The sequence below is a fragment of the Thamnophis sirtalis genome, unplaced genomic scaffold (assembly GCF_051295495.1).
Source record: "Thamnophis sirtalis isolate CommonGarterSnake01/CBP01778 unplaced genomic scaffold, rThaSir2_p1.2 scaffold_13, whole genome shotgun sequence".
NCBI lineage: Eukaryota > Metazoa > Chordata > Lepidosauria > Squamata > Natricidae > Thamnophis > Thamnophis sirtalis.
The window spans coordinates 49,159,439-49,172,161 of record NW_028261393.1 but is presented as its reverse complement, the minus strand read 5'-3'; the positions used below and the strand labels follow the sequence as shown (position 1 = coordinate 49,172,161).

The 12,723-nt window shown below is 38.1% G+C and overlaps 1 protein-coding gene across 2 annotated transcripts in view; it reads left to right on the top strand.

Annotated features, from left to right (window-relative positions):
- Nucleotides 1-12,723, top strand: part of DIAPH2 (diaphanous related formin 2) — a 353,946-nt gene that overhangs the window by 154,136 nt on the left and 187,087 nt on the right. For both annotated transcript variants that reach the window (XM_087727709.1, XM_087727708.1), the window contains one exon: nucleotides 5,952-6,081. In XM_087727709.1, the coding sequence (XP_087583835.1) occupies nucleotides 5,952-6,081 (130 nt within the window). The remainder of the gene's footprint in view (nucleotides 1-5,951; nucleotides 6,082-12,723) is intronic.

The window sequence follows — 12,723 nt, the reverse complement described above, 5'->3', positions numbered from 1 at the left end:
TTGGTGGGAAGGTAACAGCGTTTCGTGCACCTTCGACATTTAGTCATGCCGGCCACATGACCATGGAGACGTCTTTGGACAGTGCTGGCTCTTCGGCTTTGAAACAGAGATGAGTACCACCCCCTATAGTCGGGAATGACTAGCACATATGTGTGCGGGGAATCTTTACCTTAACCTTATACATTCTGCTGGGAAATTAGTCCTATAATAGTTATGTTAAAGTGAGTGGGAATAAGAAATAATATGGTCTCAGAATAATCTTGAATTTTGAGGATATTTGAGGTAACTTGATAACATATTTCACAATTGAATTATCAATTTGCTGAAAAACAAAATGTATTTTTTTTTAACGTTGTCCTTGTATAGTTGAAGATAGATAATTCTATGAGAACATCATTAATGAATAGCAGCTAATAAATAGCAGCTATATATACCTGAGTCTGTGGTTAAGCTGCTACTTTTATCCACTGTTACTCTAGATGCGTTAATGAAGGAAGTCAAGGTCATTGTTCTCGGGAAAAAATGAGATGAGAAAACATCTTCTATTTTAGAAAGATGTGGTATTATTTTTAAGGCTAATCTGTTCTTGTATTATATATTCGCATTGTTTTACTTATCAAATATAACTTGCAATAAGGGCAATTAAAAAGTCACAGTTCATAATCACTACAATTAAAAAAAAGATGTGTAGCTGAATCTAAATGTCAAAAAAACAACAACCATTATGCTACTGATATATAGTTGAAAATTGTCTGTGGGTTGTAAATTATAAGTAAAGGTTGCAGTTATGACTGGCAAGGTGAACTGAAAACATACAGTACTGAAATAAAGATGTTTGTGGTAGAGTAGCTTTTACTGGCTTGCTTTTTGTGTTATTTTTGCCTCTTTTTTATTTTTTTTACAAAGGAGAGTATGTTAACTCAAGAGTTAAAGATGCTAGGATTGCCAGATGAAAAGCTGACAGTGCAGGTCCGAGACTTGAGCACAATTCTCCTGCTCACCTAGCAGTTCAAAACCATGCAAATGCGATTAGATAAATAGGTATCACTTTGGTGGGAAAGTAACATCTTCCCATGCACCCCGGTGTATAGTCATCCTGGCCACATGACCATGGAAATGTGGGCAATGCTGGCTCCCTTGGCTAACCAAGAAGTACCATCCCTGGAGTCAAACATGACTGGACATGATTCATCTTTATTTAAATGAGCCACAGCAGTGCAGTGGTTAGAGTGCAGTACTGCAGGCTACTGACTGCCGGCTGCCTGCAATTTGCCAGTCTGACTCTCACCAGGCTCAAAGTTGACTCAGCCTTCCTTCCTTCCGAGGTGGGTAAAATGAGGTCCCAGATTGTTGGGGGCAAGAGGCTGACTCTGTAAACTGCTTAGATAGGGCTGTAAAGCACTGTGAAGCGGTATATACGTCTAAGTGCTATTGTTATTGCTATTTTTTATTTTTATTTTTACAAACGTGATGTGTAACACTAAATAAAATCCCATTTGCGATCCATGACTGGTCTGGACTACTGTAATTAGAGTTTCAACTCAGGTTGCTGGCTTTGAGACAGCAACATACCTGGGAATGAGGTTATACTAGAATGCAAGGGCCATAATAACTATGTATGTAACTTTGAAGAAAAGAGATTTGTTTTGTTCATTGAGTTTAATCTCAGTCTTCCTTATTGGGAAGCCATCTCCTAAAAGCAACTGATGGTATCCTTACCCTTTTTAATTGAGTGGACTGCAGTGAAGCTCCCCCATCAACCTGTCACAAGGGCTGTCTTGATATAATGAACAACAGTGCTGTTGATTTGTGGAAATATAACCCTGCACACTTTTAATCCCTGAATCACTGGGAAAGATCACTTTTCAGTGGCAGATGTAGAAAGACAGACATCTCAGAAACTATGCATTAAATGTTTCTGGTTCTACCGTGTTTTCCCCAAAATAAGACAGGGTCTTATTTTATTTTGACCCCCAAAATATGCACTTGGCCTTATTTTTGGGGAGGTCTTATTATTTTTGAAGTGCAGGAAGCGGCAAGCATGATAACTTCATGTCTGTGGCTGTGTTGCAATATTTTCGGGAAGGGCTTATTTTAGCGCATGCGTTCAAAACCCCGATTGGGCTTATTATCCAAGTCTTGTTTTCAGGGAAACAGGGTATCTGCAAAACTAATATCTTTATGTTGATTGCAAATCCTTAAAAATGCATTATCTATCCGGATGTTATACGGCAGCGTGTGGGGATGATTGAAGAAAACAGCAATTTGTAAACAACCCTTGGCAGAGAATTGCAGGACTTAATTTTGCTTAAATAAAAGAGGCTTCCATTAGAATTCATGGACTGCATCAAGTCAAGGCTGGCAGGCAGAAGTTGTAGTTTTGATATATGCACTGAAGCATTCATGATTGTTGATTCATTGAACTGTTAATATTTATACAAGTATGGTTCAGAGAGAAAAAAAAAGTGTTTGAATAAACCCACAGCCTCATTAGTAGTCAGGAGATTACCACATTGTTGTGGTAGCTTTCGAAGTTTTGCATCTATAAATTGACTGGAGGTTGTTTAGCATTTTCACAATTGTTGCTATTCGAACAATGCGAAATGCGGCAGACATCTTATTAGTAAGTTAAATTTGGGTTGGTTGTCACATCTATTAAGTGGATTCACATCTCATTTAAAACAAAAGTCATATAATATTTATATCAAATTCTCATCAACCTGAAATGAAGTGTTGAATAGAGTGCAGTAAGGTTCAGCCCTCGGTCTAGTGCTCTTCAGCATTTTTATTAATGGTTTGAAGAGGTACAGGGAGTGCTTAAATGCTTATTTAACAAAGTACGCAGAGTTGGGGAAAGAAGAAAAAGAAGATTCTGGTAGATTACAGAAAATTAGGGTGGGATAGAATAGGATTGTTCTGACCTCGGCTTCCCCAGCAGCACGAAGGCGAGTCCTCATTCCGATAAACCCCTTTTATTTAATTTACAGTGAATTCTTCTCCAGCAAAGTCTTTCCTCTCCCACAGTCTTTCAAGATAGTTCATAATTGCCAACCTTTATCAGGCTTGGAGAGTGGCCAGGCCAATATCTTTCAGACGCTGCAATACTTGGCAAGAATGAACTAATGGTCTCCTGCAAACACCCCTCCCCTTTTGCTCCTCTTTTATTCTCTATGGGAGGGGCCATTCACCGTCCACTCTCAAGTCAATTCTTGTTCCTTAGCTGTTCGCTTCCTCTGCGCATGCGCACATCGGGAACAGGCTCCAGCTGTTGTTCTGCTCCACTGATCTCCAACTCCAAAGGCAGCTGATAACTGCCATATGGCCCTGGCCCCATCTCTGCCTCCGACACAGAGCCCTCATCAGAGCCTTCCCCAGACTCCAGGACTGGCCCATGTTCCTCCCCAACCTCTTCACTGTCTGCTGGCGGGCCGCAACAAGGACAGGCCTGGGTAAGGGAAAGGATAAAGATAAGAAAAGCAGGCAGAGCTGAGGGATGGAGTTAAGCATGTCATCAGCTTGGAAGCATTGCAAGTCCAGCCCTTCCTGAATTCCGCTAACCCTTATCTAGCACCAGTTTAGTGTTGAACTTTAGTTGACCAGATTCTTTTGTATAGGCTTGAATAATGTTTGGAGTCACCGGATTGATGGACTGAGAATTGATTGGAGATTGTGACTAAGGGGGGGAGGGGATGTTTCAAAGTTTGGCTTTTTATTGGGTCTAATTCTAGATCCTGGCCAATGTTAAGCTTCCATGTCATATGTCCCCTGAAATAAATTCCAAGATAAATTACCTTGTCCTTGAAAGTCTGTTTATTAGGAACATGTCAAATTGGCAAGGACTTAGTGTAATTCCGACTCTGACCAGGATCCGGAATGAAACCCGATAAAAAGCAAATGTTTGAAACATCCCCCCCCCCCTTAGTCACAATCTCCAATCAATTCTCAGTCCATCAGTCTGGTGACTCCAAACTCCACCTTCCTCTTGAGGTGGCAGGCTGAACCAAAGTAGGCCTCAAGCCTGAACCAAACTAGGCCTCAAGCCTGAACCAAACTAGGGTTCCATGATATTAAGTTTTAACTGTTCATATATAGAAATTGCAAAGGTTTGCTTTTAGGAAGTCTGCACATGAAATATGCTGAAGCAAAGTCTCTATTTAATCTATTTGCTGGCTTGGTTGTAAATCTGTTTAGTAGACACATTGTCAGTTCCTCAAAATACATGCATGTCTGTCAGTTAGCTGACTATGTATTATGACTTCCTGTAGACATAATATTGCTGTAACTCAAGGGCAAATCTTGAGGGGTGTTTCCAAGATTAACAGATGGCTTTAGCTAAAAGTGATAAACTATAAAAGGAATTTCCTGCTTTCATTCGGGGTTCAGGCCATTGTTTCTGAGCTTGCGCAATAAACTTTTTCCTTCTCTGAAGAGCTGGCTTTCGTGTCCTGTCTTTTTTACAACACTCTAGTTGCAGGCATCTTCTATATTACCATGGGAAAGAATGTCACCTAGACATAACATCTCCCCCCCCCATCTCTATAACTCCCCTTTCAACAGCTAGAGAGTGGCGAGCCTGAAGTACCGTTAAAATCCTTTACTTGGAAACCTAAACATCTAAGAAACAAATAGACAAATGCTACACATGTCATTTTCAGGGTTGACACTATGCTACAACCATATGAATGGTCCTTACAAATAGTGCCTGGCAACAAAAGAATAGAATAGAAACATTTAGTACAAATAAACTGAGGTTTGTGCATGGGCTCCTTAGTTTGAGAACAGCACCCATAAAAATAGAAGTTGGAATTATATTCAATCAGAAATTGAAGTGGAACATCTGGATGCAAAAAAAAGACAAAACACAATTTCAGGCAGCATAAGTAGAAAGACAGTATCCAAATCAGAATGTAATGTTCCTTTTTGTTGAGTTGATCAGGTTTCATCTTAAAGGCCTTGACCAGATTGATAAGTGGAGGAAGGAGGACAATTAAGGGATTGGAACCCCAAGAGAGACATAAAACCGGGTGTCTTTTGAATTGAAAAAAGACCATTGGTAGGAATCCATTAGCATGTTTTAAGGAGCTATGGTTTTTCCAGTTGCAATGTGTGACTGGGAAGGTTGGACCATGAGAAAGGCTGAGCACCAAAGAATTGAGGCCTTTGAACTATAGTGCTGTAGAAGACTCCTGCGAGTCCCTTGGACTGCAAGGCGATCCAACCGGTCAGTCCTAGAGGAGATCAACCCTGACTGATCTTCAGAAGGCCAGATCCTGAAGAGGAAACTCAAATACTTTGGCCACATAATGAGAAGGAAGGACTCACTGGAGAAGAGCCTAATGCTGAGAAAGATTGAGGGCAGAAGAAGAAGGGGACAACAGAGAATGAGGTGGCTGGATGGAATCACTGAAGCAGTGGGTGTGAGCTTAAATGAATTCAGGGGGATGGTAGAGGACAGGAAGGCCTAGAGGAATGTTGTCTATGGGGTTGCGACACAACTTCGCAACTAACAACAACAACCTACACATATGCATATATAACTCTAGAATAATCCACAGTCATGTATTTGAGTGATGGGAGATTTAAGACACACCAATTAGTTAGACAGCATTTCAGGAGAAAATCATATAAAACAAAACAAAAAAAAAGACAGTTTTCTTCCATTGGAGCACTTCTTTATTTCACAGAGCGAACAAAGAACATTAGAACTAAAATTATAAACTGCTAAAATCTGCCTGTTTTTTTTTAAAAAAAAATATATGTATATATTAACCTAAGGGTTCTTTAAAAATAATATTTTAAGCCTACATTGCACATTGGTGTTAACTTAGAAATGCAATTAATTTATCTTTGCAAGCAAATCCAAGAACATATGTTGAAAAAGCTTTCTTGATGCAAAGTCCTAAAAAAATCATGTTTCACCACTTTCTTGTTTTTCCCCCCCATTTTTGCAGATTAGAGACACAAAATCAACTGATCAAAAAACAACTCTGCTGCATTTCCTGGCTGATATTTGTGAAGAGAAATATCAAGACATCCTAAAATTCCCTGATGAACTTGAACATGTAGAAAGTGCAAGCAAAGGTAGATCAAAAGATAAAAAAATAAATGTGGGGTAATTTTGATCTGCTAACATGTGGCAGGTCTTTTGAACATTGAATGTGTTCCTTGTGGGACTGTGGAAACCATAAAGATGGGTAACACTAACGGATAGTTCTTTTTCTAGCTTTTTCTAAAAACCAAGTAATTTGCTTTACTAGGGAATTAAGCATCGTAATAGGAGACAGTGGTGGTTTTTAGAGGATGGAATCCTCAAGACCCTTTCAGAGTTCTGCAAAGTGAAATACTGTATATACTCGAGTATAAGCCTAGTTTTTCAGCCCACTTTTTGGGCTGAAAAAAGCCGCCTCGGCTTATACTCGAGTCAGTGAAAAATTTGCCTGAAATGGAGGAGAAAAAGGGGCGGGGCCATGCCGCTGGGTGACACTCGTGAATGGCCCAGTGCCCCTGTGAGTTTCCCCTCCCTCTGTGTCAGTTTGCCGCGCAGCGCGCACTGCACCATCCCCCCTCCTCACGTTCTAATGTAATGCAGGGCTGTCTTACGATTCCCCTTCCTCCCCCTCCTGCCGCTCTGCAACGATGTCCCACCTCCTCCTTGTTATGGCAAGCAGCCACATAGCGATGTCCCACCTCCTCTGGTACAGTGATCCAATGATAGGAATCACTGTGCCGTGTGTCATAGGAGGCGGGACATCGCTCCCGCGGCTGCACGGGACATCATCATCACAGCGGGACATCAGCATCATGAGGTGAGTGAAGTATTTCATTGAATACACCGCTAGTTTACTGTTTTTCTTTGAAATAAATATTCAAAAACATTATTGGTATCTATTTTTATTTTTGAAATTTACCGGTAGCTGCTGCATTTCCCACCCTAGGCTTATACTCGAGTCAATAACTTTTCCAGTTTTTTTGTGGTAAAATTAGGTGCCTCGGCTTATATTCGGGTCGGCCTATACTCGAGTATATACGGTAAATACGTTATTTCTTTCAAAACCAACAAGTATCCCAAAGGTGCTTTTTCAAAAGGCAACTGAACTTCCTTTGTTTTGCTTGAAGTTGTTTTGCTTTTCATTCTAGAGGCTTCTTCAGTTCTGGATGAGAAAACTTTTTCAAGGAAAACAAAGGAAGTTCGGTTAATTTTTGGGAAAAACAAAAACCTTTGGCACAGCCATGGAAGACTGAGAATCTCTATAGACATTAAACCAGTAAATATTGATAGATATGGCCCAGATCAGCCAATCTCTTTGGGGGGCTCTTGATCATTTTTAAAAATGTAAAGTGATGCTGAGACCAAAATCTTTTGAGAGCTGCAGGCATAAAAAAGTTACAGCGAAGTGCTTTGAAGCACAGATGAGTCACCTTTTAACTCATTAACTATCTCAAAATTTTAGTTTCTTTATGTGCAATTACAATATTCTGTTTTTTCCCCTCTCTCATCGGATTGAATTATTAAAATCACAGCTTTAGCAAAATTACAGACACATCTCAGCTTGGGGGCCAAAAAGAAAAGAAAAAAGAAATTCAAAACCTATTCAATTGTCCATCCACCCACATTTTGGAAAAAAAAGAAATGCTTTGCAAAATGCAAAAAGTTATTATAAATATTTAGTCTATATAAATTAATCTTATTTTCATGTCATCCCAAAGAAATAAAACCACAAAAAATTGCCTTGGCGATGTCTAAAAGTCTACTAGCCCAAATTCTTGACATCAGAACATTTTTGCTATCAAATCTATAGACACACATGGATAAAATATGAAGGTGGTTTCTAAATTAAATTCAGATTACCTTAAATGTGGGTCTTATCAATTAAATGTAATGAATTTAACAGTGTTTACCATCACTTATGTAATTAGAAACAGATGGTCGATTCCCTGTTGCAGAACTTTGCATAGCTTTTATGAATTTTCACCACGGTGCTGGTGCTTATGCTAATTATTCTTCAGGAAAGTTTTGGATCTGAATTGTAGGGGGTCAGTATTAGAGAAAATGTTCTTCTTAACTAGATGTTCCATCATCCAGGTGTAATTTTTAGCAGAGTTCAGGCATGAAATACATTTTGGTCTAGTGATCAAAGATGATCTTTTCTTTAATATATAAATATGTAAGCTATTTTTAAGATGACACCTATCCGCATACAAACATTACCATCTTACTGGGAGGTTTGGCAGTTTCATTGAAAACATCTGAAGTGTTAAAAGGTCAGCTCAAGGTATTAAACCAAAGGGGTTGATAAAGTTTAATTAAAACCACTGCACCAATACAAGTAAGAAAGACTTAAGAATCTGAAATCCTATCTCCCTTAAGATTTTGAATATACATTTTTTTCTCTATTGCCCATACACCTACCTACCTACCCATCCATCCATCCATCCATCCATCCATCCATCCATCCATCCATCCATCCATCCATCCATCCATCCATCTATCCAATCTTTGGATCTACTGAAGAAACTCTTAAATAAATAAATAAAATCTACATTTCCCAAATTCTTGCATGTATTGCAACTTTAACTCAAAGCTTAAGTATTGTACATAATAGTTGGCATTCACATTTAACAATCCATAGTGGGTTAAATATCCACTATGTGTCTTCAAATTATGTATAAAATTAGTCTTTGTCTTCAAATTAGTCTTTTATATACATACATACATACATACATACATACATACATACATACATACATACATACAAATATAAATAATAAATATAAATATAAATATAAATATAAATATAAATATAAATATAAATATAAATATAAATATAAATATAAATATAAATATAAATATAAATATAAATATAAATATAAATATAAATATAAATAATATAAATATAAATATAAATAATATAAATATAAATATATAAATATAAATATATAAATATAAATATAAATATAAATATAAATATAAATATAAATATAAATAATATAAATATAAATATAAATATAAATATAAATATAAATATAAATATAAATATAAATATAAATATAAATATAAATATAAATATAAATAAATATAAATATAAATATAAATATAAATATAAATATAAATAATATAAATATAAATATAAATATAAATATAAATATATATATACACATTTAGAGCAGGGGTATCAAACTCAAGGCCTGGGGGGCGGATTCAGCCTGCAGGGTGCTTAGATCCTGAAAACAGCGAAGGACCGGCCCGCAATGCCTCTGCCAGTGAAAATAGAGCTTGGGAGCGCCCCAGGCATTACATTAGACTAGCACAGCTGAAAACGGAGCGTGGGAGCCCATTTACACTGGCAGAGCACTTCGGCAACCATAGCTACCTGTGACATGAGTGACATCAAGCTGGTCACGCTCATCCCAGCCCCCTCGAGGTCAAACACAACTGTGATGCAGTCCCCAATGAAATTGAGTTTGACACCCCTGTTTGAGTATGTCATTTCTGTATCTTTGCCCCCCCCCCCCCAAAAAAAAAAGTATATAGATGTGCCCATATAATCACTGGTAACTGTCCTCATCACAAAAAGAAGCTTTTTTTTTTTTTAAATTGAATATTATAAAATGGAGATGTTCAGGCAGACAGAACCCATAAATGTGTATGGCATAATATAATGTAACCAGGTGTTCAAATCTCCTTTGTCTTAATTCTGGTATTATCAACCTCATTTAAAGTACAACTTCTTAAGGACACATGCCAGTTATTTTTCCGAGCAATCGAGTATACATGAAAGATCTAAGATAGGTTACCTCTATCCCCCCAACTACCTCTACTTTCTTTTTCAGGTACTATTATTATTACTATTAATATGCACTTTTGTTTCATTATATAAAGTTTTTAACCTTTTATCACAGAAGGGAATGTAAGTCAATCAATCAGAGGACTGTTGGATCAGACCATTATATAAGCCACAGTAAATAAAATCAAATACATATCAAAAGACAAATATTACAAGCAATAAATAAAAGTGGAATCAATAGTAGCCTAAAGCTTTTAAAATTAAGCTGTAGGCTTATTTTTTTTAAAAAAAAAACAGCCAGGGAATATTATGATACCTGTTTGAGAAGATAAAGGCAAATTTATCTGGAAAGAGCATTCTGCAAACAAATTATCACAAGAGAAAATATTCTGTCTATGGTTAACAGATACATCATTCCCAATAACAGAGTTGTATCACAAATCTCATAAAAGATTTAGCAATAATGCATCTTGATCTCTTCTATATGCCTCAAAATTCTTTAGATGATACTGTAAAACTAAAATGCCTACCTCTGGGAGGTATATGTTGAAAAGTTCTTTCCTTTAAGCCTTTTTGATAGAAATGATGGTTGTAAGATATTCTTGAAGACAATAGAAAGTGTTAAGAGGTAGCCTAATTTAAAAAATGCTCAGGGCCTAGCAATGCAGCAACAAAGTTTTGGAATTATTCCACATGTAGGTGCACAAAAATTGATTAACATACACCCAGCATAAGCAGACATCAGTGTAATGAAATCACGAGGAATCATTTAGTGGCTGGCACAGGGGAAATCAGAATATTGGATGTCACATTTTTGCGGAGATGAAAAAGAGGATTTACCAAGCACTAATTGTGGTGTGCTTGCGGAATTACACAATTGGCTGCAATCAATAACATCCTAGTTTAAAATAGGAGAAACACCAGGACAGAAGTTATTGGCCTTTTTTTCCCTAATGCGATTTACATCTTTAAATAGGATATGTTGATATTTTTTTTGTACCATAAAGAAAAGATGATAAAAACCCTAGGACAGGTTCTTTCCTCCAACCCAAATGCTCACTACACATTAACTTCCACAATTATTGTGGAGAAAGAGGGGGCTGGGGGAGGGGGAGAGCTAATTAATATATTCAAATGCAAAATGTTCAGGAAAAGAAATTATAATCAATAGAAAATGATCCATGGAAGTCCACAGGGGGAAAGTGTGAATGGATATTTTGGGTTTGCTTCATTGCCAGCACAAAACATAGTATTGGTTGAGCCTCAGCTTTTGAGCTATTAGTATTGAGCGACTAAAAAGGATGCTCTTTGTAGAGAATTTAAAACTGATTAACAGTGTTGCTGAGACAGGGTGGGCAATACATACATAAAGAAATCATGATAAAAAGCTCACAAGTCAGATTTCATAATTGGATTTTTATTTCTCAATTTATATTGATACTTCTATCAATCTCAATATCTATCAAGATTATACATACATCATTTAAATTATTAAAAATAGTTCCTCTCCTCCCCTCTCCTTCCTCTCCTCCCCTCTCCTCCCCTCTCCTTCCTCTTTTACCCTTCCCTGTCCTTCCTCTTCTCTCCTCCCCTCTCCTTCTTCTCCTCTCCTCTCCTCCCCTCTCCCTTCCCCTCTCTCTCCTCCTCTCTCCTTCTTCCCCTCCCTTCTCCTTCCTCTCCTCTCTCCTCTCCTTCCTCCCCTTCCTCTCCTCTCCGTAGAATACTTGCAGATTTTGAAGACAATTCTTATACCAGCGTATATTTTGTAGATTGCGATTAACCTATTACTCCCACTCAGAAGCGGGATATGGTTTCAATAAGCTCTATAGATTTAAATAACTTTCTGAAGCTCTGTATGTCTCTTTTTCCGCTGTGTACATAGCCTTCCATTCTTGTTTCTCTTTATTCGATTAGCACCTCAATTCGCTTCGTTTCCCTGTTTGAATGGATAGGTTGGTTTTGTTCTTCCACTTGTCTGGATTGTCAGATTGTGGTAATTTACTGCTTTTTGTGATGCTGATTTCCACAACTTCTGAAATAATTATATTCCATGACCTTTTCCTTATTCTTCTTCCTTCCTTCCTTCCTTCCTTCCTTCCTTCCTTCCTTCCTTCCTTCCTTCCTTCCTTCCTTCCTTCCTTCCTTCCTTCCTTCCTTCCTTCACACACACACACACACACACACACACACACACACACACACACACACACACACACCTTTTTTCTGGCACTTCTGTATTTATCCAGCAGAGGTGGGTTCCTACCAGTTCGCACCTATTCGGTAGAACCGGTTCATCAAATCTACTGAACCGGTTAGAAGAAGTTCCACCAGTGGACCCGGAAAGCAGGCCACACCTACAGAAGAGGTTCCAAATTTTTTTGAAACCCACCACTGGTCCTTGGATATGATTATTCTACACTATCATGCTCATATTTATAAAACTAAGTGCCTCTGTGAAAGGTGAGGATGACTACTGCGTTTGTGGTGCAATCAGAACATTGCGTGTGTTGAAGTTGTTTTAACCCAAACCAAAGATGCCTTTTAAAAAACAAGTTTACATCATATTCTTATGCATGCCAGTGCTGTGTATGAGGTAATTTAAGGTGGTTCTGACAAGTGTCGTTGGCATCTTCATATCCGGTCACATGGGCGGCAAGCCACTCCCATCTGGTCACATGGGCGGCAAGCCACTCCCATCTGGTCACATGGGCGGCAAGCCACTCCCACAAAGGAGGCCACACCCACAGAGTAGGTTCGAACAATTTTTGAAACCCACCACTGTTATCCAGGCTGTCAATGTGCACTGGCTGAGGATATTTTGGGGGCATTCTCAGGGTCAAAAGATTCCTAACTCCCTAGATTAGGATTACAAAGGCAAGGGATTAGCTCATCCAAAAGTAGACTGGAATCTGGGTTTTTAGATTAAAAGCTCTGTTAG